General features: G+C 40.0%; 1 protein-coding gene across 1 annotated transcript in view; it reads right to left on the bottom strand.

Moving 5' to 3' along the window:
- Positions 1 to 26131, bottom strand: part of cux1a (cut-like homeobox 1a) — a 182952-nt gene that overhangs the window by 88337 nt on the left and 68484 nt on the right. Inside the window, exons 5-7 of the mRNA XM_071547106.1 lie at positions 18322 to 18459; positions 13262 to 13336; positions 13114 to 13162 (exon numbers count right to left, since the gene is read on the bottom strand). Coding sequence (XP_071403207.1) covers positions 13114 to 13162; positions 13262 to 13336; positions 18322 to 18459 — 262 coding nt within the window. The remainder of the gene's footprint in view (positions 1 to 13113; positions 13163 to 13261; positions 13337 to 18321; positions 18460 to 26131) is intronic.

The raw sequence follows: 26131 nt of genomic DNA, 5'->3' as shown, positions 1-26131 counted from the left end.
ATTCTTTTGAGTCACGGCATTAAGATTTTCTTTTCATTTCATTCCATGTTGCAGTAAATGTGGGAAAATGGTAAATGTATACATTTACAGGTAAATGTGCTCATTTACCATACAGTTGTTAAATGTAGATAAATGTATATGTTGGTCATGTATTTCCAACACTACAGTTCTGCACCCAAGGGTCTTTTGATGAATTTAATCAGATTAGGATATTGACTGAAATGTTTTTGTTGTAGTAGAACCTTATGAACAGGTTTTTTGCCTCATGGAGTCATGTTAGGGCTGCAGTTCATCAAATGAAACTGGCACTCATTTTTACTGGCACATTGCAAAGAGATAAAGTAAAATCAATTTGAAACATGAGGTTATCACACCATCATAGCACTAGTCATTGGGCCCTATTATCCACCCCCAGAACCCGCTCCCACTTTCCAATTGAAATAATCTAAATCAATTCATATTTAGATTGAGGAATGAGGAAAAAAATGAAATAAAACCTTCACTGTTTAATATAGATGTTTTTTGCAGTTACACCCTTAAAAATGACACAAGGGCAAATCTGCATCGGAAACGATCAAAAAACGAGGAGTGGGGTTCCAATACAAATTGGTCTACCATTCAATAGCAGATATGTAAGATCTCTGGCTAAGTGATCTAACAGTGGTTGCCATATTCTAGAAAACAGACCATATTCTAGAAAACAGCCTTTTATAGTGGCACTTTTTATATATGTTACGTGTTCTATGTTGCACTGTAGTCCAAGAGAAATGATGTTTTGTTCCCTGTATGTATGTCATGCATATGTGGAATGAAAATAAACTAAACTACTGAGACGCTCCATGGGGAGAAGTCTGAATGTCTCTCTGTACCACTGTGTAACAGTGGGAGGACCATCTTTAATCCATTGAAATATAACAGACCTTCCAGCTAGAAGTAGTATTTTTTTCTATTAGTTTGTACTGTTTAGGGGTCAAGGAGAGATCCTCTGCAGGGAGACCCAGTATGAACAAACCTATTGCAAGGCATTGCCATATAATAAGTTTCCACCTCCTTTTTTACATTTAATACAAAGGGGAGAGATCTAGGGGTTGATTTTTCTCAAGAAATAAGGTGTATGTTGACTATGGAGAATCCTATACTGGCTCTCACCGAAGCCTGTTGTAAGTGAAGGTTTTCCTAGCAATCTCAATCACAACGGACAGTGCTTTGTGTCCAGGATCAGCCCCAATGTCTGCCTCCCAGACCTCCCAAAACCTGTCGGATAGGATGAAGTGTTTGTACAAATCCCCCATAAGCCTAGCCTCTCTCATGTGCCAATCTTCAAAAATGCCCTTTCCTTGGCCTGGGGGTAAGGCCTTGTTTTGAGCTAATGGGAGTAAAGCTGTTGGATAACTGTTGCGGCCTGCACATTTGGTGATATGATGCCAATTTTTTTGTGTATTAATTACCATTGGATTTTTCCTAATTTTAGGGAGAAGCTGTACGTCGTCTGCCAAAAAGCTGAATAAGGTGAGGGGGAAGCAACACCAAGCTCTTTGGTATTTCAAAGTTCTGTATCCAGCTGTATACTGTTCGAGAGTGACAAGCCCAGTTATAATAGAGAAGACTAGGTAAAGCAGGTCCTTTCTCTGTCGGCAGCTGTAGAGTCTTTAACTTCAGTTGTGGCTTTTTCCCATATAAATTTAGAAAGGGCCTTTTCAATAGAAATAGCAGATGTATTAATCCTAAATGGTAACATTTGCATAGGGTAGAGCAGTGATTCTCAACCTTTTTCATATCAAGGACCCTAAGTTAGTCCACATTAGGGTCACGGACCCCCATTTGATGAAATTTCGTCTCTCGGACCCAAATCTGAGAATATATTTTATTGTTAGATATGATTTGGTCCAGACTTCCATGACTATCTGTATTGTAGGTAGAGAGATAACAGAGAAACTATGATCAAAACAGTCATTCTTCTACATTCTCTGATGGTTTCAACTTCCTGTAAATGAAATATTGCTGAAGTTTAACAATTCATCAATTTGCTGGGGACCCCCTGGAACCCCCTCAAGGACCCCTGGTGGTCCCCGGACCCCACGTTGAGAACCACTGGGATAGAGGACCGTTGAGAGGATATTCATTTTAATAACACTACCTAACCTTGATACAGGTAAGTAGTACCAGCGATTAAGGTCATTTTTAGTGTTTGTCACAGTTGGGGAAAATTTTTATTTATATAGATTCAAAGGCAACAGAGAGACTTGTCAAGTCACCTGGGAGCAAAGCTTCAGATTTATCAAAATTAACTTTTTTTGATTTTCTTCATAATAGATAAGACCTCTGGGATGGACGTTTCAGGATTGCTAATGAATAGCAAAATATCATCTGCATACAGGGCTATCTGATGGTATTCTTCCTAAGCTGGACCCCTGTATTCCCCCTGTGGCCACTGATTGTCTCTGCGAATGGCTCGAGGGCAATAGCAAACACGAGTGGACAAAGTGGGCAACCCTGGCAAGTCTGTCTACCGAGATGGAGAAAAGTTGAGGAGCAACTATTGACAAGAACCTCACTGCCACTGGAGAGCTGTACAATACTTTGACCCATCCTAAGAAACATCCAAAAAACCTTTCCATGACTTCAAACAGGTACTCCCACTCCACCATGTCAAATACCTTGTCGGCGTCTAAAGAAACAGCAAGAACTCTGTTATGAGTACTCTGTCAATAGTAAATTATTTTAAGAAATCGCTGAACATTTGTATAAGAGTATCTATTATGTATAAACCCTGTTTGATCAGGCTTAACCAGGCTGGTTAGAACTTAGAATTCACCTCAATCAGGCTTATAGGCCTATAGGAGGCGCAGTTTTCTGGGGAGTTGTTTTTCTTTAAAATTAATGAAATATTAGCTAGCTTAAAACTAGGTGGAAGGCAACCTTTTTCAAATTGTTCCACAAACATCTTCGACATGAAGAAATAATCAATCCTCGAGAGGAAATGGTGACGTAGAGAGATAAAAATGTATAATCCTTTTCACTTGAATTGACCACTCTCCATGCATCAAGCAGGCCCAGGTCAGAACAGAACTTCTTTGTAGCTTGGGTCATTTTACAAGGGGCTTAGGGTCCATTTCAGGATCCATGATACAGTGGAAGTCCTTCCCAACGATCACATATGGTGGGGATATGGAGGAGACCCCTGCCATGAGCTTGGAGTAGAATGAAACAAATGTGTTGGGGGCATATAGAGAGCCCAATACTATATGTTCACCATACAAGAAGCCAGAAATCATAACAAACCTTCCTTCTGTATCTGTGGTAACCTTATCCAGTTTGAATAAGTATTGCTGCTCTACCTTTTGAATTAAATGATGAGTAATATACCTGACCCACCCAGTCTCGTTTCAGTTTTAAGTGTTCAAGGTCAGTGAGGTGAGTCTCCTGAAGCATGGCTATATGAAAGTTAACTTTCTTCAGCTGAGAGAGGATTTTATGTCTCTTAATTACATGCTTGATACCCTTAGTATTAATGGCTGATATCTACATGAAGTCAGATAATAGCTGCAAATAACAGGTGTTGTCAGAGAAGAATTCTGAATGAAGATTGATTGTGAAGGGAATAAATTATCAGTTCTATATTAAAAAATAAAATAGAAAAGATAGAGTCCCATTAGTGCACACTGCCATAAAGTATCAACATTCTCATAAAGAAAGAAATCCCTAATTTTTCCTATATCCCAACCTGCCTCCCACACCCAGATGTCTAAAGTGAAACCTGGAGAAAGAAATGCATAAATGAGCCACACCTGTGGCTCCATCTATTGGTGTCAAAATGTCTTGAGGCCACCCGAGAATATGAATAGGTGAAGTTCCAGCCATAAGAAATATATTGTTACTATATTGTTACATTGTGGATTATTCCAGTGTCTTGAGGAAGGTCTGCACCTCTGCAGGAGTTAGCTAAACCTGACACAAGTCCAGCTAATCCTGACAAACTCCATCTAAGTTTGTCAAAGTACAGCTAAACCACATAAAACTCCATCTAAGTCTGACAAAAGACAGCTTAACCTGATGCAAGACCAGCTAAATCTGACAAAATACAGCTACGAATGACAAAGGTGGCTGAGGATGTCCTAAAATGGCCACCGTACACCGGCCAAAGTGAAGGCACTCATCCATCAGAAGTTAAACAGTGTTTCAAAGCTTAAAGTGTTAATGAGTGTGTGTGTGTGTGTAAATCTTTATCTGTTCAGTTATGTTTTTTTTTCTACTGAAAAAATGTCTAATGTAGGAGTATAGTCATACTCGAACATACCCATATCATAATATAACGTAACATAACATAATAGTTACCAATAGACAAACAATGTCATCAGTAGACATACTCGTAGACATAATAGACATACTCGTACATATACCCATACACATACCAGGAGGAGGGGGACGGGCCAGTCCAGCTGGACATCTTTTGTGACCAGGAAGGAGTGGCCAAAGTGCATGGGGGGTAAGGTGCTGGTGCATTACCTGTTTAAAAATGTAATGGCTTGTGGAACAAATGGAAACATGGATCTATTTTTAGTGAATAGAGGGGGGCAATATCGTCACCCAGATGGCAACAGTTCAAATGAGGAGGCAAGGCGGTGCCTCTGGTCACCCACAATGTTGTTTGCCTTCTTCAACGTTCTATCTCTGTAGATGCATTCCATACTTGGTAACGTAATCCCTAACAGTTTACTGGCCGTTGTTACAGTTTCTCTGACAGTCTTTTTCTGTGCCTCAGTAGCATTGCCAAACCAGCAGATGATGCAGAAGGTTAAAACACTTTCAATAAAAGCACAGTAAAACATTTGGAGCATTTTGTTGTGGACATTAAAAGATAGCAATTTCTTTAGAAAGTACATTCTTTGTTGTGTCTTAGTACTTCAGATCAGTCCACAGGTCCCATTTAAGTTTATGGTCGAGGACAATACCTAGGTACTTGTAATCTGTAACAGATTGTACTGGCTCCCCATTTAGGGGAGGAGGATTGCAGTCTTCTAAAATCAATGGACATTTCCTTTGTTTTAGAGGTGTTTAGGAGAAGGTTTGACTTTTCACACCAATTTAGGAAGTAGTCAAGAACTGGCCCATGCTCCTCCTCCCCATCATATAGGAGGCATAGCTTTGGCTAATTCAGAATAAACACGATCGATTTCAGTATGAAGATCACTTGAACAACTGTCCATGTTCTTGAGAAGCTCACCTGACAATGAAGCTTTAGTTAAGTCAATTATGGCCACCAAAGTTTTTGATAGCGGACATTAGCCATCTAATCTCATTCGTAGCTGTACTTTGTCAGATTTAGCTGGTCTTGCGTCAGGTTTAGCTGTCTTTTGTCAGACTTCGATGGAGTTTTATCTGGTTTAGCTGTACTTTGACAAACTTAGATGGACATTAGCCAACCACGTCAGAGTCCAGTGATTCTTGCAGGTCTTTCTCAAGCTAGTTTGATGCTTCGTGGCCTGGTTTGGACCAGAGGTTCCGAGGCATTTCTTTAAATTTACCAAAAAGCAGCAAGAGGGTTAAAAAAAACACCGTAAAGCTTCAAATGTCAACAGTTTAAATACTCATTAGGAATGTAAGGTATAGAATATTACAGAAAACTGTGAAAATAGTCTTCTACTTGTCAAGCCCCTCCTCCTAGTCTCCTAGGTGCGCTTGAAACATTTACCTTGATGCACCGGTGGGCAGGTTGGATTCATCACCTTTTTTCCACCCACACAAACTCTGTCCACTGACTCGAAGGCACCCGGCCAACTTTTCACAGTTTGCATTAACCTCAATGACAAGGTGTAGTTGAGCAGACTCCAAATACCAATTCATACTGTTAACAATTAGCTGTTCACAACCACTGCTGTCCAGAGCTGAGGACCTCCAATATGGCCCCCAGAGTGTACACCACATCACCAGAAAGCCCTCTGTTGATAGCATACTTTGACTGGTCAATCCCATAGAGATTCTAAAGAATCATGTGTCTGACCCATTCTTGTGTCCCCTAAAATTACACTGATGAACAATTTCTACGTTATTCTAATGATTTTTATCATTTATTAAACTTTTTTTAATTTCAATTGCACAGGCTCATGTTCACCCTTTTATCGTCACAAATTCATTTTGCTATTGTATAGCTCCAAATCAGTTCTAAATCTTTCTAAGGACGAAATGTGGATATTTGTGTAGTTGTAGTATTATGAGAAAAATCTACTTCCCCACAGCAAACCACACCGCTGCCAGGATTACCAGTGGGACATCATTACGGCAATTAAGTTTCCAGTATTTATATCAATGAATCAAGCCAACCAGAACACACAAACAGCAGTCTTCTTTTAAAATGTTGTATTTTACTTGATTTTATGCATTGTATGTACTCTGTTTATTAACTTTATTTTTATTATTATTATTCAGTGGGTTTGATTTTCCATCTTATGTTATGCATTCCTTATTTTTATCTTATTTTTACTATTATTATCATCAAGTGGGTTTTATTCTCCGTCTTATTTTACATTAATTATGGCATTCTATCCCTGTTTTTACGCACATTCTATGTCTATTTTCATGTGAAGATGCATTCTATGTATTCTATTCTCATCTTTATCTTATTTTCACTATTATTATCAGGTTTTATGTAAAGCACTTGGTGCATGTAATTTCTTTGTTGTAAAGCACTTTGAGCTGCATTTCTTGTATGAAAGGTGCTATACAAATAAAGTTTATTATTATTATTATTATTATTATTATTATTATTATTCTCCACCATTCAACACCATAGTTATGAAAACTGAGAGAATAACTCTCACCATTAACCACCAATTCACCAGCAGGGTGGCTTGTCGTCAATTAATGGCTTGTTGGCCCTTTTAGACCCCTAAAATGCAAAGGTTTTCTATTATCAAATCTCTCTCCCAGACAAAGTCAAACAAATCTTGCAGTAAGCACCACAAATTGCATCACCAAAACACAGCCTGATCACTGGTCACACAGTGTTTTTCAAATTTACAAACTCCACAATCCCCTTTTGATCTTGATTTTAAGGAGCAGACGACAGGCCAGAGGGCACCCTGTTGGTATCAACCTCTCTGGTCCAGCTTTCAACTTCAAAAGGTGACAAAACAAGGTGGCGGCACATTACCTAAAGCTGCAGTGGGGAAACGGCATCACTCTGACACATTGGTTCTGACTAGCCCTACAGTGGCTGCCTGCTTGGATGACTGCACACCTCAACACTGGTCAGGAGCACAAACCCGCTGCTCGCGTGCTATTTTTAGCGTCTGCTGAAACAGTAGAAAAACCAGAGGAAGCAGAATGGGGTTGTGGTCACACTGTAGAATAATTTGTACCAGGTGAGTGTGATGAAGGTGGAGAAGAGCGATGGTGGGGTTCATGTCTGCTACCGCTGCTTGCGCACATGATAAAGGACATGGTGAATGTTTCCTCAGTCAGGGGCGGACTTAGTGATTTGGGGGCCCTAGGCAAAGGCAAGCATGGGGCCCCCTGAAACCCAACCCTCTCCCTTTTTAATCCATCCTTTTTACATATTACCATCAAGTTGGGGCTGAGAAAACTATGCATGCAAGGGCACTTTTTGTTGTTTTTCTGCCCCATTTGTCCATTGGCAAGTAAAATTTGCTTAAGTACCGAAATAGTAACAAAATAGTAGACAAGTAGCAAAATCGCACTAGAAGTGGAATAACCCATGATAGCCTGACTGATTAGGGTGGGTGACCATGACTCAAGATTGAAATAAGTTATTGTAACAAAAAGTACATTTATTTTATATTGATTAAAAATAAGTTTACATTAGTTCTGTTCTTGTCTTTTTGGGGGGCTGCTGAGGCCCAGGGCAGTCACCTACCTCTGCCTAATGGTACGACCGCCCCTGTCCTCAGTGGCAAGCTAGCAGTGGGTATCATGGGCAGGGCTCAGCCTGGGAATTATCACCGTACCAGGGCTGTTGGCACTAAATTAATATTGATGAATTAAAGTTATTACCAGTCAATGGGATTAGCGGTCAGTGGGTATGTGGATTTTGTGTGCACTGTCTCAGGGGATGGCGGTTGTAAAAGCCTTTGTGTAATGGCTATGTGTGCTACATGAATAGTGAGTAATAATAATGTGGCATTAAGAGCATCAAGATCATAATGACGCAGAACTCAGGATCTAATTCAACTCACAATTGGTAATGTGTGGTAATGTGCATGCTGATAAAAGGCAGTTAAGAAACAAATAAAAAGGAAATTCGAGCAATATTTCACTTTGGTGAATCTCGCGTCTATTCTTCTATTTGAGTTTCATGACCAGTCAACTGCTGACATCAGCTTCCCTGGGGATCTGTATGTATATACTTATAAATAAATACAAAACATTATTAACAAATTTACTTAACAAATAACTTAACAAACAAAAATTTACATCATAAATAAAAAATAACCCAATTACAATAATTTAACAGTAAATAACTTCTACACCCCTTCTCTCTCACAGGTTTTGGTATATTACCGAGGGACTTTTAATCTTGAAGGGCTGTGTGACCTGTGTGTGCGGCAGCGTAGAAGCGACGCCATCACCGAAGTAGCATTAGCCTTAGCTCCCGGCTCTCAAAAGCTATATTTCTGGGAAAATGAAAGGCTTTAATGGAACTTTGGTGGTACCTTCTACGTGATACTAAGACCTAGGAGGAAGGATGACAGTTTGAGCCACCATGGAGTCGCTGTTTGGCAACCGCACACAAAGATGAAGGGCTTGGTAGCTAGCTTTGTATATAAGTGTTTGTATATAAGTGTTGTATATAAGGTAGCATTAGCTTTAGCTCCCAGCTCTCGAAAGCTACATTTCTGGGAAAATGAAAGGCTTTATTGGAACTTTGATGGTATCTTCTACATGATACTAAGACTTAGGAGGAAGGATGAAAGTTTGAGCCACCATGGAGTAGCCGTTTGGCAACCGCACAAAAAGATGAAAGGCTTGGTAGCTAGCTTTGTATATAAGTGTTTGGGACGCTAGTAATGGCACTGGGATGCTTCTGTTGCCTGTAACGTTTCAGAGCACCAGAAGGCGGATATTTCAATTGGCAGCTCAGGCATTGTATTTTCAAGTGGCATCGAAATGAGGCACCGAAATCTGTGTTGCGATCAAGTGACCAAAATATTCAGTTTTTTTGCCTTGTTAACTGGTGACAGGGGATTTCAACATCTCCAGAAATGTGAATTCAACTTCAAAAGGGACATCAACAGCTAGGTGCCATATATTCACACCTTGCGACTCTGCACCTCACAGACAAGGACATCAGTTTCCTCTTGGGAGAAGCTGATCTAGACTCTCCTCTCCAAGACCAAACTGTCAGTGCGCCACGGCGGAGAGGGCACTGCTTTAAAAGGCAATGAGGGGAGCTGATTTGATTGGCTAGGACTGATGCCAGCACCTACCACACCTACAGGTAATGTATTCCTCCTAATCCAACCCCTTTTACAACTACACCGCCTGTGTGCCAGCGCCTCTGGTCACAAAATTGCCAAAAATCTGTTGGTCATGCTTAAGGGAACTTGCACCGTGAACTTACTTATCGCATGCGCTTGAGTCTTGATTCACAAAAGTAATGTTACCACCACATAGCACAATGCCAGACATGGACACCAAACATCAACTCACTCATCTCAAGTTACTATGCAATATTAACTGTACTGTACTTTAAGTAACTGACGCAATGTTATTTAAGTATCCAGCGTAACACAGTAATTGGGTCTCAATCAGCAGGGATTACAAGGTGCATGGTTGTACAGGATGTGGGTCTATGCGTAATTTCTGGTCCAGTGCTGGCCTCTATCGTTCTCCAACCTTCTCCAACTAAGGTAATATTAAAAATGCGATCATAAAAGACCACAAATGTTACATGAGTCCAGATGAACAAACCGGTTTTAGAAGAATGATCAATATCTCTTTCTCTTCTCGAATCAATATTTGCCTTGTTTCCCAAAGTGAGAGTATGACTGTCTGATAGCGAGCTAGCTCCATACCAGTGCCCTTCAAAGCTTCACCTTCTCCCCAGTGATAACCTCCTGGGAAGCTGTGACCACAGGCACTCCACAAAAAAAATCAATCCACAAAGTCAACCAATGACAGACCTTGTTTTGACACATTAGGAACACTTGGAACCATAAATCATGCTGCATCATGCTCCGAGTCGCATCATCCGATATTTAGCTGCTATTTTCCATCTAAGCTATGAGGCTTGCTGTCTTCAACTGTCTGTTCTTCAACTGCTTCTTCGACTGTGACCCCCTGTTTACTGGTCACAGTATATTAACTAAGTTTCTGTGTTTTATGTACTATGGTTCAACTGAAATGAGTTTTGCAAGGCTTTATCGATACCGGTATTTTAGGATTGAAGTTGCCGACAGTATGTTGTGCTGATACAATTTTGGCTGCAACTCGTGCATGAAATGGGAATGTTCCAAATTCTGTTTTGCCTGATTCCCCGAAACACAGCACCACTACCACCACAGAAGAAGAAGACAGCCACCTAGTGGTAGCTGGCTTGCTCGCATTGGGCGCATATTGTTTCAAACTCACGCCACTGAACGTACGTGTGTCACTTGATCCACAAATGCAGAACACTTCACAAGCCAATTTTACATTTGTGTATGCTTATTGCAAAAAATACATATGGTAATTGAAAACAAGGTCAGAAAACAAGGAGGCTTCGTACTAAAATATGAGCAAATATACTTATCAAACAGAGGGAATTAGAAATAAAGGCCTGTCTCTAATATAAGCCTGCTTCCAATAAAGGCCTGGTCCCCTTTGCAGTTGAGGTAAATAAAGGCCCGGGCCAAAATTAGAGGAAATACGGTATATTGAGTCCAATCTCTCTCCATAGAAAAGCCTCTAAAACAACATTTAGATCTTGGGACACTAAAACTCTCCATTGAAAGCCAAAGTCTAATATCGGCCCGATCAACAAACCAATATATCAGTCCAACCCTACTGTGTAAAGTATATGTATGTTCTGTGTTGTATATTTTGTTAAATTTTAATTCATTTTAAAAAATCTTAACCATGACAATAATCTTAAACACAACCATAATTTTATTTAGTAATACTGACCATTTAGGGATGCACCGATCAGGTTTTTCTAGAGACAATTTTGATTGCTGATTTTTGAACAGTGTGATCGGCCGATCACTGATCCAATGAAATGATGCATTTTACCCAGGTTTTCTACTAGCAACAGCACATAATGTAAAAGAACATAGCAAGCAGGGCTAACCCTAACCCTAACCCAGTGGCCTGGGGTGTGTACCATGTGTTATATTTCGTGTCTGTCTCTACTTTCAACTATGTAATAAAGGTGAAAAATTGCAAAAAAAAAAATTCTGATTAACTGAATTTAATCAACGGTCCATTTAACATCAGTTTCATTCCATTTTCCATGGAATACACTTTTACGCATGTACTTGTTATTTCTCCACTGCTGCACATAAATTAGTTGTTCTTCAAACTGTTGTCCATACACTTTTTAAGAAAGCCAGACAAGTTAATCGTATGAGAATTATTGTCAAAGATCTAGACTCTGCCTTTCTGTTCAATACAAAGATTATCCTGTCTTACTGAAATAATTACAACACCTATAATAATTCAGACATGCGATCCCTTTGAGAGGGAGAGGCACTCATAGTAACCTCTTAAAACTACACATCCTAATAAAAAGATGCATGAGGACATAAAATTTAGGAGGATACACAAAGCCTCAAGCACTGAACAACAATGACCAACAGCAAATATACAGCTCTACCAAAGCTGGTCCAATGCAAGGTTCTCTGTCACCTCAAATTCTTATTCATTCATTTTCTCTACCTGCTTAATCCATTTCAGGGTAGTGGGGGGCTGGAGCCTATCCCAGCATACATCGGCTAGAAGGCAGGGAGACACCCTGGACAGGTCTCCAGTCCAGAAAGACAGGCACTCACATTCATACCTATGGACAATTTAGAGTCTCCAATCTATCCGACCATCGCAAACTGGAGTGGCCCCATTTTACAGTCACAACAGAAGCCCTTTGTGGACTTGAACTGTGAATAAGGCATAGGTGCAATCAAAACAGCGTCCTATGTGAGCATGGCCTAACTTAAAGAGTAACTAAACCCCACCTAAATCTGTGGTGAAGCCTGACACCTAAGGGTGAAAAGTAGGGTACTGAACTGGTCATCTGCTATTGGCTGGTCTCTGTCCCCTGTGATGTCACCCTCTATAGAGTACAACAGGTGGTGACATCGTTAGTTAGTTAGTCACACTGTAACGTTGACTTTGTGCCGCTAGGGGGACGGCATTGACAATGAATGGGGACTCAGTGGTAAAGTAATACAGTTAAAGTTATCATAGGTAACATAATAGTTTACACACGCTACACACTTGGAGACATCAGACTGGGTTGATGTGTTGAAGTGAGAGTCAATGGAGAATTTTTGGGCAAACCTCTAACCACAAGACACTGTAGTTATTGTCCAGTTGTTGGACTGTTGAACTGTTATTGCATCATCACTGCACTACCACTGTGCCTCAGTGTTGACTACTTATATCATATTACCACTTACCTACTGTGCAATACCATATATCACTTATCATTTAGCATATTATTCATAACACTCACACTCCTGGTGTTGTATGTTATATTGTATACTGTATTATAAATTGTATTGTAGTGTACATTGTGTAATGTACGGATTGTATTTATTGCGTATTGTAGTTCTTATATTTTGTACTGTATTGAGTAAAAACAGGACAATTACAGTTACTATATTTCAAGATATAACTTGTAAGCCTAATTCTGAGGAGAGTAGGCAACAGAAATATATGGTCAATCTGTCCTTTCATTGTCCCATACCAAAATGCTTATACAATTTCACTCATATTTCAAGTACACTCAGCAATCACTGACTGACCCAAGGGTGGAACTACATCACTGGTGGGGGACAACATGTTTACTATTTGCTTGTTACTCTTTAACATAACTGCCTTTGTGGTAGACTGCTGTTCATATGTAGCTGGTAAGCAGGGAGCCCGATAACGATAACAACAGTGACAACAGGGAGCGCTGACCTTTTCTCCTCCGCATGGTCGCTGTGAACCTGCTCCTGCTCCTCCTTCGTCTCGTCCTCCTTCATCTCATCCTCCGTCGTCTCCTTCTCCTCCTTTGTCTCCTCCTCCTCCTGCTGTCCCTGTTGATTTCCTTGCGTCTCCTCCTGCCCCAGCTCCTTGGCCTGCTGTTTCAGAGTCCTCTCATACTCCTCAATCTGCTCTTTAAGTGCTTTAATTGTCATCTCTGAGAGAGATAAGAGACAGAGACAGAGACAGAAGAGAGACTCAGATTTAATACATCTGATACATGGAGCAGAAGACCTTTATAGAAACATATATAATTCAGCCTTCATTCAAATTATGCATGGCCGACTTGAAAAGGGACAAGTAGCCGCCATAACCTTGGGACAACTTTTACACTCTATAGCCTTGTGATCACGCAAAACACAATGTGAAGTGAGAAAATACATCATAGAGGAGTATTATTTGGTTTTGAAATGTAACTAATAGCTACACTGCAAAAAATATTAAGGCAGTTCAACTTAAAAACATAAGTTTCCTTGCTGCCTTAAAATTGTGAGTTGACTGAAGTAGTACTGAATAGTTAGGTCAAAGTTCATTAGTTAGTTGTTCTAATGTAGAAAAGCTAACTGAGTGAACTTAAGACAATAAGTTCAAAACAAATGTATAGTCATGCTGATTCCTGTTTCCAAGTTGAATGCATTAATTGATGAACTGAAATCCAGTGTTATTTATTTTTTCACAAGATTTGCTAGGTTTAGGTTTGAGTTCCTCTTGTATCACATGATTAATACACAGTTCAGCAAATAGTATGCAGCTGCAATACACTTACTTCTAGAGGATTGTACTTGCCATGTGCATCAGAGAGAAACTTACTTGATTGTGAATTCCTAGATTTTATCATGTTTTTTTTTAAATCAGAAATTGACCTATGATTCACCAAACATACATACATAACAAGTCTCTATCCTGTAACTTCATTCAAACCAAAAGAAGGAAGAGTTTCTGGAGAGTTAAACCGAATGCAATGCATACTGGGAATTCTGCTAATAAACTAACAGTGTTGAGTTTAGTGAATGCTTTATAAGGTGTTCTTTCAACTCGTAATTTTAAGTCACAAGATGTGAACTCATGATTTTAAGTCATGAAGCTCATAACTAGTTAAGTTGAAATTGACAAACTCATCTATATACATTGTGTTATTGGATAAAGATGAGTTGATTTCACTAAATTGCACTATGAGTTTTTACAGTGTACAGATGGAACAACTAGGGTCTTAGTAACTAGGGACTTTTTTAACGATGCCAAGAATCATCTGTGAGTAATGAGTAACAGACATGTCTGAGTCTTGCAAATGAATGTGATTGAAAATGGCAACGCTGGTGTGCTTTGATTTTGTCCTGTTTGTTGTTGGGTTAGCAGCCAGCTGGCAGTAACCTAACTAACAATCTCGCTGCTTCAGTGAAATTAGGCATGAGTTGGTAATTCTTTTTACAATTTTGACATCATATTAAGCCTTCACTTTGATATTGTTTTTCTGGTGGATGGAGCCCTAAACAGTATGATGACTCCTTTGAAATATGCAATCCATCTTTGTGCAGGTTGTTAACTAGAAGAACCGAGATGCTGGGAAGGAACCAGCTGCTGTTATATGACTTATGGTAACATTCACTTTTAAGGGAAGACAGGATGAGAATAGTTGCACTCATCCTCATCCATCCATCAACTGCCTGAACTAAGGGCGTTTTCACACCTATAGTTGATTTGCTCTGGTGCGAATCAGTTGATGAGTTTGTAAACTTGTAGCGTTTTCTCCTTGGTTCGGTTTCTTTTCACACAGAGGAAAATCCAAGCGAACCAAAACGCATCACTACAAACCACGTCAGAACGTTCACTCCACTTATTGGTCAGATGTGTCTGCAACGGGAGCAAGAAAGTAAATACAGGAAGTAGGTCCTGTGTTCTGGACTAGTGCACATTGCTACGCAACATGGAGCAACGGCAGAGTTGGCATTTGCTCATAACTGTTGTAATTATCTGGGCAATATACCAGGCAAAACTGTACCAGCAGAATGCGGAATGCACTTTGAGGAAACGTCTTGAAAATGCTATACCTGCTATACCTGCTATACCTGCTATACCTGCTACACCTGCTACCTGGCTACAGGAGCCGTTTAGCTCAAACTGGAGTAAATTGAGTACACCTGGTAGTTGGGTCGGATGGAAGTCGGATCACGTTCCCACCACAAACGAACCGCTCCAGAGTTCGTTTGGGACCGGACCCAGACCACCTCCTCTAAAGGGTCTCGGTGCAGTTGTTTTGGTCCGCACCCGAGTGCGATTACTGTGTTCACACCTGCCCAAACGAATCGCACCAAGGGGGAAAACGAACCAGAGTCCGATTTAACCGGACTAAAAGCGCAGGTATGAAAACGCCCTAACATACTCATAAAAACTACTGAGAGCCAAAGTTACAGTTATGCTACATGTGTCTAACTCCTGGGTCTCCATTGTAAGTCAGTATAAATTATTGGTGTAATCTTAGAGTTTTGGTCAGATCTTACAGGTCTTGGTCGGAAGCGTTGAAGGTTCCGGTTCTCTAGGATTGTGGCAGAAATCCAACTTCATATGCAATGACTTGGTTATGGAAGCTTGACACTTCCAAATCTGTCGCCAGATCATAGTGCATTACAGACTGAACGTTCCCACTTTCCTCTCCTCCCTCTCTCTCTCTCTCCTACCTACCTCCTTCCTTTTCTGTAGTCTCACTCCTCTATGGTGATTTAAACTATGCCCATTCAGCCTTGACACATAATCAATGTGGACGAGGACCCTCGCAGCCCCTTTTCTCCCCTTAACTGGTAAATTGAAATTCAAACATTTAGGTTGCGGCAAATCAATAGGCCCCTTGGCTGAAAGAGAGACAGAGACAGAAGGAGAGAGAGAGAGAGAGAGGAAGAGAGAGAGAATGAACAGAATGATGCAGGAAAAAAAATCAATGGCTAAATAAAATATTGCCGGTGTTGAGCTGAGTCAATTAGCTCTTGGTGGGGAGGGGATTCCAAGAAAAGGAGGCCAAGGGCTGTCTCAGGAACTAAGGCACTAAGGCTGTCTTAGTCCACAGAAACCACAGCATTGAGACTGTCTTAGTCTGCAGAAACCACAGCACTGAGACTGTCTTAGTCTGCAGAAACCACAGCACTGAGACTGTCTTAGTCCACAGAAACCACAGCACTGAGACTGTCTTAGTCCACAGAAACCACAGCACTGAGACTGTCTTAGTCCACAGAAACCACATCACTGAGACTGTCTTAGTCTGCAGAAACCACAGCACTGAGACTGTCTTAGTCTGCAGAAACCACAGCATTAAGACAGTCTTACTCCGCAGAAACCACAACACTAAGACTGTCTTAGTCCGCAGAAACCACAGCACTGAGACTGTCTTAGTCTGCAGAAACCACAGCACTGAGACTGTCTTAGTCAGCAGAAACCACAGCATTAAGACAGTCTTACTCCGCAGAAACCACAGCACTAAGACTCTCTTAGTCCGCAGAAACCACAGAAACCACAGCACTGAGACTGCCTTAGTCCACAAAAACCACAGCACTGAGGCAGTCTTAGTCTGCAGAAACAATTGCACTAAGACTGTCTTAGTCCACAGAAACCACAGCACTAAGACTGTCTTAGCACGCAGAAACCACGGCACTGAGACTGTCTTAGTCCGCAGAAACCACAGCATTGAGACTGCCTTAGTCCACAGAAACCACAGCACTGAGACTGTCTTAGTCCGCAGAAACCACAGCATTGAGACTGCCTTAGTCCGCAGAAACCACAGCACTGAGACTGTCTTAGTCTGCAGAAACCACACTTTATATTTTGAGTGAGAAGTTGGGTTGTGGTCCCATTGACTTGCATGGAGTTGGGCCGGGTTTGCAGTCTTTTTGGAGCCAGCCCCTAGTGGACATTAGAGGAATTGCTGCCTGTCGACACTTCCTTATTGGCTTCAAAATTCACCCGTAGTTTTGGCCGCTTGGCACTGGCGGCTAAACCAATCGGCTGGTGCCTGTGAACTGCTGTAAAATACGTGTGTCTTGTTTACACTGGAGTGAAGCTGTGACTGAATGCTGAACAACAACTGCAATCTGTAAACAAACCGGCAATGTAGTTTTCACATGAACCGGGGCATGTGCAGATAAACTGGGATATGTGAGAATTTTTGGCACATTTAACAATGTGGTTAATGTAGAAACTGACTGGTCCATGCATACACGTACCACACTGTCTGTACAAATTGACCAGTGCATGTGTATACGTACCACAAAGTCAGGTAAAGTACAAATTGACCGGTACATGTCTACACTGACCGTTTTTTTCCACATAAACCATAACATTGGGACAGTGTGGAGCCCCCCTATCACTAACAGGGTGGAAAAACTTTATTTGTTTTATTGTAGCTTGGTTATTCGTCAGTTCAATGATCTAAATTCCTGTTCAATCAACAAACAAATGTATGCTATTAGCGGCTTGTCCCAATTGCACAGCCTAAGCCAGCGGTTCCCAAATCTGTTCAGCCTGTCAGTAACAGATTTATTCCACATGTGTCTAATGTAATTTCAGTTTTGTTGATAAAATAAATTTGATAAAAGAAACAAGAAACTAGACATTCTTTCCTATTTTCAGCCCAATGCGAGTGATAAAGTTAGTTAGTTAGTTAGTTAGTTTCATTTATTGTCCACAATGTGGAAATTTGTCTTCGGTCTCAATTAAAATCACAACAGTACAAAAACAAAACAACAACAACAACAACAACACTTACACGCAATTTTGTTCATGGCAAAAGGCAGGACAACAGTGGAAAATACATAAAAGAAACAGTTCAACGAAGCATGGTGTCATTCAGTGCCTTAATGGCATTTGGTATAAAAGAATGCTTGAAGATGTTCTTAGTTTTGGCAAAGCAATGTGTTCAAGTGAATTTAACTTGTTTTAATTATTATTATTATTTATGCTGATGTTCCAAAACAGCCCAATGGACAGAAATCTATCCGTCAATAATTCTGTCCGTTTTCCGACGGATCAGTGTGGCCGCAGCTAGTGGAATTCAACACACGCGCCATGAGCCTGTACAGGACCTGTACTTGTAATAATAATATTGGCCGAATATATACAGTATGTCTAACAACAGTGTGAGTGTGTGCATGTCCTGACCGTGGTTGAGGATCTGGGCTCGGTCCTGTGTGCAGCCCTCCAGGGCCTGCCGGAGGTTCTGGTTCTTGGTCTCAAGGTCGTGAACCTTCTGCACCGTCAGCTGGAGCTGCTGGCAGGCTTCCAACACTGGCATCGGGTCTAGAGTGGCAGAGGAACACAGGACTGTTATTCACACTGCATTCTCTATTGCATGGATTATTAGAAGACTGGAAGAGTGCGTGCAGATATGGGTTTTGAGGGTATATCAAGTTTGTTTATCTACAGTTTCTTGGCGGCTTATGGATGATCAAAAAAAACAAAAAACGAAAATGCAACTTTCATATAGCAACCTAACTCGCCTTAACTTATTGCTTCAATAAACTTAAAGAATTACTGTCTGGTCACATAACTGATATTACTTCGGGTATGTGCAGAATGGCAAATTCAAGACTTTTTAAGACCAATTATGGGGAGAAGAACCCCATAACTGGCCAAAAATAATGACCCCCCACCCCCCTGGGGCTGTAGATATTGCTTCGCACTGGGTATCCAAATGGAGCCTTGATGGTGCAGATCAGCAGCGGCACTGGAATGACAGCGGCATACGGAAAGAACCGATGAGGTAATAAAGTCTGCATCGATTCGTGATTGTTCCCAAGGTGAGGAAATGCTTCAACTAAGCTGATTGGATGATGCCTTCTTGAGATTTAAACTGATTGGATAAGAAGAAGCACATGCAAGGCTAGACAGACAATTTGAATGAAGTAGAACCAAAGAGATGGAGCCTTAACTGATTATGCAGGAAGGAGTGAATGAAGAGAGGGGAATGGATCTGAGTGAAGTAGTCTTCCCGATTGATTTTACGCTAAGCTTCATCTACTGAAGGTTGTGAAAGTATAAATGGGCAGAATAAGAAAAAGGACAGCAGTAAATTAAATGTTAAAGGGCATGAATCTAAGAGTGGACATGCAGTGAAAAGAAACCTCTCATTGCATGGCGAATAAACAAGTAAAAATAACTGGATTTAAGACATTTGAGTACTTTATAAGGCCTTACATTTAGATGATTTAAGACTTTTTCAAAACAAATCCAGTAGTGGGATGGTGCCACATAATGTATGGTGCTACATCCAATTCTGGAGTGGGTCTTTAAGACAGGACGTTTCTAATTACAAAGCCAATATGTACAATCAAATGGACAGTTCAAGAGACAAACTGAAAGGAAGGAAAAACGGCATTCAGGGGAAGAGGTGAGCAGAGAGAGGGAAGGAAAAAGCGACAGATGAACCAAAGGACCTAGTGATGTGATTAGGAAAAGGGAAAATAGAAGGAGAGAATGGAATGCCAAAAGATAAGAGACAAAGACACATCAGGGAGATCAACTAAAAAAAAGCTAATAATGAGCAAAATGTTTATGGAGGTGCTAGTGAAATCCTCAGGGAGCAGGGTGCATACATGACAGGAAAGGATATTTGCATGTCATGCACCCTTTAAAGTTAAAGCAGAAGATGTCTTGCATGCAAAGAGCTAACAGATGACAACAGATGTGCATGCGGACACACACACTTTTCAATGTTCATTACTCATAAGCACTCACAAACACAAACAGATGATACATGCAAATTATGCGTAGGATGGGGGGGATTTCCGTGTTTCATGTCATCTGGAGGACTTATCCACGACTTTCCATAACTCAATCTGAGCACTTGCAGTTTGTTAATGTTGTTTTTCAGTCTGGTTTCCAGTCCAGTTGGGCTGAAAACCATCTACTGTAAACGTGTGAAACAAGTTGATAAATTGTGCTATATTCCTGACCCATTTGTAAAATTCCTGGAATAGAGCTCTCAAAATTCCATGATATTCAAGATGTTCCTTGACCAGTGGGAACCCAGCATATGACATGTCTTGGCTTATATGGTGAGACGCATTGCCATTAGAAACAACATGGAACTGACATCTGTCAATGGATGAAACCTAGGTGTGCCTAGTAGTGGCTGAACCATTCTGGTTCTGTGATGAATGGACTATATTCTAAACAGCTCTTGCCCATGTTTAATGGTATTCTAGCATGGGAAATGGCACTGTTAATCTTATTCACACATGGCAGCCATATTTGATTTACGTCATACTTGATGCTAGTAGACAGCAAAGTAGATGGAAATAGGCAAAAACATGGAAACAGACTGAACTGGTCTTTGAACAAGCACAGATTCTGTACAGACTCATGGCACGTGCATTCAATTCAATTCAATTCAATTCAATTCAATTCAATTCAATTCAATTCAATTCAATTCAATTCTACGCACTGAAGCACTGTGACACGGTTATCGGTTAAATTACCTAATTCCACTAACATTACTTATACCATAAGGTAATAACGGTACCTACTTTTAAAGTTTGTAGGGCAGCAGACGACGTGCTATCATGTTACAGTTTACAAATCCTGTTAGTAACACACGCAAGTTTGGAGCTGTGTGGAATGTTAACCTTCACTTTGGTTTTCAAACCGCGAGAACGCGTTAACATTAGGTAATATTAGCATTGAGCTAGGTTAGATTTATCTCCAAACCACCTGGGCCCATAACGTTAGCTAATGTTAGCAGTCAGCTAGGTTAGATTTATCTCCAAACCAACTGGGCCCATAACGTTAGCTAATGTTAGCAGTCACCTAGATTAGATTTATCTCCAAACCAACTGGGCCCATAACGTTAGCTAATGTTAGTAGTCAGCTATGTTAGATTCATCTCCAAACCAACTAGGTCCATTACGTTAGCTAATGTTAGCAGTCAGCTAGGTTAGATTTATCTCCAAACCAACTAGGTGAATTACGTTAGCTAATGTTAGCAGTCAGCTAGGTTAGATATATCTCCAACTAGGTCTAATTCTTATTAACTGACAGCGTTAAGAGCCTTTATCTTTAGAATTATTCAAACATTTGCTTCATATTCTTCGTGAATTAATACTGTTAAAACTAGTTATAGGCTTGAACTTACACAATTAGACCTAGTTGGCTTGGAGAGAAACATAAACTACATCAACAAGAAACATCAGGTTTGAACCTCAGCTTGGTGCATCACAGCATGTGAAATGAATCTAAAACAACTTGGCCAGCAAGCCGCCGAAATATTACCAGTGTATGGGAAACACTCAACTAAGCTAGCAAACTCAGTCACAGAGACAGGAGAAGCAGAATCGGACCCTCTAATCGCTCGGCCATATCGCTTGGTTTGTTGCTGAATTCATGTGATTGGAAGTAACATATAGCAGACATTTCTCCTAACTGGTTCAGAGCTAAATTGACGTTAGAAATAGAGGGAAGTCTGGCCTGGCAACATCACAGCTAATTGCTGCACCGCTAATTACTGTATGCCCCAATTCCACTCAGTTCTTTTAATGAGACAGCTGGCATAATTATGCAATCATATGATTCCATTAGAGCCAATGGTCCCCAGAGACAGAGACAGAGAGAGTGAGGGAGGGAGAGACAGAGAGAGAGAGAGAGCGAGCGAGAGAGCATGCCGTGAGTAAGTGCATATTATGAAGTTCCAAGACAGACAATATCCTATTAGAGAACTGGAACCTTGAAACACCCAGCGCCAGACAAAGACCTGAAAGTGACCTGGTGTCTAAGGTTCCACCAAGAATTTACATTCTAGACTTACAATGGAGACCCAGGAGTTAGACACATGTCGCATAGCTAAATCGTTGGCTTTACACAGACTTACAATGGAGACCCAGGAGTTAGACACATGTCGCATAGCTAAAACGTTGGCTTTACAATGGAGACCCACATGGTAGCATAGCTGTAACATTGGCATAATGCGTTTCATTTAGATGTAGTGTTCACGTAGCATTCACATAGTGTTGGCTTAGAGTGTAAATGACACCTACACTACACGTACACTACATTACATTGACTATTTAAAGGTTCATGCATTTACACCTTACAGGATATCGCCACATTGATAGTTATTTCCCTACATCCGACGTCTTCACGCATAAATGCCTGCCGACAAGATTCAGGACCATGGACAGCAGAGTTATTAAATTGGCAGTCCGCTGACCATTTTGATTAAGTCTGAGCAACTAAACTAAAGCAGGTCTGGGAATATGATCTAAACCTTTCATTCAGTGAGAAGGAATGGGACCGCATCTGCCAGAACTCCAAGAAAATGTCTAGGGATATTAGAATTAGACTTATTCAATTTAAAAAACTTAATCGGTTCTATTGGACTCCATCAAGGTTGCATAGACTAGAGACTAGGGCTGAAAGACACAGCAGACTTCTGGAGGTGTCAGAGGTCAGAGGGTACATGCGTTATGGTCATGCTCTGTTCTCCGAGATTTTTGGCACCAAATTCACGAGAAAATCTGTGACATTATGAACGTTGATTTTACCTTTAGCCCTAGACTTTATGTGTTGGGGGACCCTCTGCTGCTCACCCATTGTAGGGGTCATGTTGCAGATTGGATCCAGACTAGCATCATGGTGGGGAGGCAGATCATAATGAGAGGGTGGAAGACAACAGGGGGACCTTCCATGCAGGAATGGCTTACTGAACTGGGAAAGGTTGCGGCGTATGAGCATCTGTCTTATAGGATGCATAATAGATCAGAGGTTTATGCATTGAAATGGGGGACATACCTAGCTTATATCAATAGTTGAGAGAGACCTGTGTGGATAGTGTGGCACAGCAACCTGTTACAAGTGCAGAATCTGGACGGATTGAGAGCTACATGTAGGTGTCTGAAATGTGCAACTGCAAGTATGTATACTTATAGTTTTGGCTGTTTTTAGTGTTATATTATGTTTTTTTTGCTTTTCTTCTTTCTTTTCTTGTTGTACTTAAGGACATAATTCAGACTTTACCATGGTACCCTATTCCTGTCAGAGTCTGTGCTGTGTTGTGCTGATTTGCAATATAATGGCAAATTTTCTCTTTGGCTTTGTCCCAGTGCCAATGGTTTTGCCTTTTGTTGTTATATTTTTATTCTTAATACTATTTGATGAGCAGCTGCTGCTCCGTGGCCGTGAACAAGTCTCTGTCTTTTCCATTGTGAATCAGTATGTTCCCTACTTGGCATCTCAGATCAGTGTTTTAAAGCTGTGTGTGTGGACAAACCAGAGTTGAATTAGCCTGATTAGGTTATTTGGAAGTTGCCTTTGTGGAACTGCTTCATCCTGGATCGATTTGTTAAGTTAACTCAAGTCTGCCTTATCATATTAAGCCCCACTTTTTGTGGCCTCCGTTTTTGGAACAGTCCCCAGGCTATGTTGAACTGGAGTCTCCCTTTTTATCTTGTTAATTAAATCTGGCACACAGTTTAGTTGTGGAATAGCTTAAATATCTGGAGTGACTGAGGCAACAGGATCAGGTCAATTTCAATATAAATTTCAGTTGTAGCCTGAGCTCCTCATTTTCACCCTCTTACATTTTCAGATATAATACAAGGGGAAAAAAGAATTTGAACCTGAGGTTCAAGTAAGTAATAAATAAATTGGGTCTTCTCAGTGTAAAACATTTGAAAGGCTCCAGACACCAAATCCAAGGCATTTAGAACACAGAAAACCAAATATCTGAAAGATTCTAACTGATAAAAAACTGTACACACTGAATACAAATTTGATTTATTTCTTCCTCCTTTCCTCCTTTAGTTCAAAAGTAAAAGTAAAATAAAAAACATTTCCTGAGTGTGCTCAGTAAATTAATTTTCTATTTGTGTTGGTTTTGATTTGAGATAAAGGTGCAATACATAAATAATAATATATTAGCACATATTTAATAATATCCATAAACACAGAGCTATCAATCTATGCAAGAGATAATCCCATTCAAACACACATGCTTGAGTGGTTATGGAACTAATACACTTAATTAGAATTCCACTGATTCCTTACACCCCAATGGGCTTTGTGTATTAATTCAGAACTCATGTATTACTGGAATATAAAGATCAATCATGGTTCCACATCTCTGCATTGTTTTAAGAAACATTTAAAGTTGTCTTTGTTAACATATCTTGTGTAAATTAGACAAATCAATTTGTAATCGTTAATGTTATCTACTTACATTTTATTTTTTAGTTGGTTGTTGTTGTTTTTTTTTTACATGACATTATTATTGCTTTGCGTAAATTATTATTACTTTTGTGCTCTTTTTCCTATTTTTACTACTGTTTTCATCTTCATTTGTAAGTCATTTTCATTTTATTTGTAAGTTAATCATTTGTAAGTTAATTTCCTTTTCAGTGACTCAGTTGTATTTGATATACAGTAGATGGTCATTTCACAAGCCCTTAGGTTTTTTTTCAAACATACTGGACTGCATACTGGACAATCTTGATTAATTCTGTCTATTGACATTTTACTTTCTTGCACCAATAGACTAAACTAGGGCTGGACGATAATTCAATATTATCGTTTATCGTCTTTCAGTGGGATTATATTGTGATGATATGGTGATTTCGGGATATCGAGACGCACAATTCTTCTGTCTGAACTGATGACAACAAGCTAATTTTATTTAGAAACTCAGACATGAAAATTTCACTTTAGTTTGACATCACAGCAAACATTACCATTCGGTTCAATATGATGAACATTAATTTGATTATTTAACGTGATTTCGCTTATGTGAGCCATATCGTCATATATATTGATATCGAAAAAAATCCTTATGATTTTCGTGATATTGATTTCAACCATATCGTCCAGCCCTAGACTAAACTAAACTAAACTAAACTAAACTAAACTAAACTAAACTAAACTAAACTAAACATAGTATAGCACAGCTCCAGGTTTTCCAGTCAGACTGTCCTCGTCCATTGGAAGAGCATATTCAATGGTATTCAGTGATATTCCCCTTTAATTTTTCTCCCAGAGAAATGCTGATAATGTCACGGAAATACACAATGATACAGTGACTGAGACTCAGTTAACGTGTCACAGCATTCTGGAGTGTCTTTGGAAACAGCTTCAAGTGCAGCCGCACAGGTCCTTCACCTCTTGGTTCCAAATGACACAGATAAGGACAAAAATAGAATTCTCAGTCCTAAGCTAGCCCACGCTCACTCCACTTATTCCCCAGCCGCCATTGTTGAAAAGACTGTCTCCCTCGTTTTCGCACAGAAAGGTAGAGCTCTTGGGAAATAAGCCAATCAAATGTTTTTTTTTTTTATTCCGGCCTCTTTCTTTTCTACTGCAGTGGCTCCCTTTTCAAGTGAAATCCTCACACAAACACTAGAGAAACATTCACACATACACTAGTAAAACGAGTAAAACTTTCACACACACACACACCAGTAAAAAGTTCACACATACATTAGTGAAATCAGTTCAATAGTGTGTGCGGGAGTGGTTCAGTGGTATATGTAAGAATGTTTTACTCGTGTATATGAGCATAGTACATTGCAGTAGTGTTTATGACAGTGTTTCAATAGTGTACAGTATGTCAGAGGTTTTCAGTTTCAGAGGTGTATATTAACACATTTCAGTGCTTTTATGAGTGTTTCAGTAGTGGATGTGAGTGTGTTTCATTACATATGAATATGTAAGCATCTCATATATGTATGTGAGAGGTAAAATGTTTGTTTTTCGCAAGGTAAAGTCTGAATTATGTCCTATATTATCATTATATGAATATATAATATTATCATATTATCATTACCTATATTTCAGGGATTTCCTCCTGCTCCTCCTCCCCCATCATCATCATCTGTACAATATCTGATTTAAAGAAGATTCTTGATTCTAATGTGTATATAATGTGTGTATAATGTATGTAATGTGTAATAACTCATGTATATAATGTAACCTGTTACACCAACAACTC

This window comes from Centroberyx affinis, unplaced genomic scaffold (assembly GCF_046629955.1).
Source record: "Centroberyx affinis isolate AG114_WGS23_722 - 3 ecotype Tasmania unplaced genomic scaffold, CSIRO-AGI_Caff_v1 ptg005676l_1, whole genome shotgun sequence".
Classification (NCBI taxonomy): domain Eukaryota; kingdom Metazoa; phylum Chordata; class Actinopteri; order Beryciformes; family Berycidae; genus Centroberyx; species Centroberyx affinis.
The sequence above is the reverse complement of the archived record's forward strand: the minus strand, read 5'-3'. Positions and strand labels throughout refer to the sequence as shown.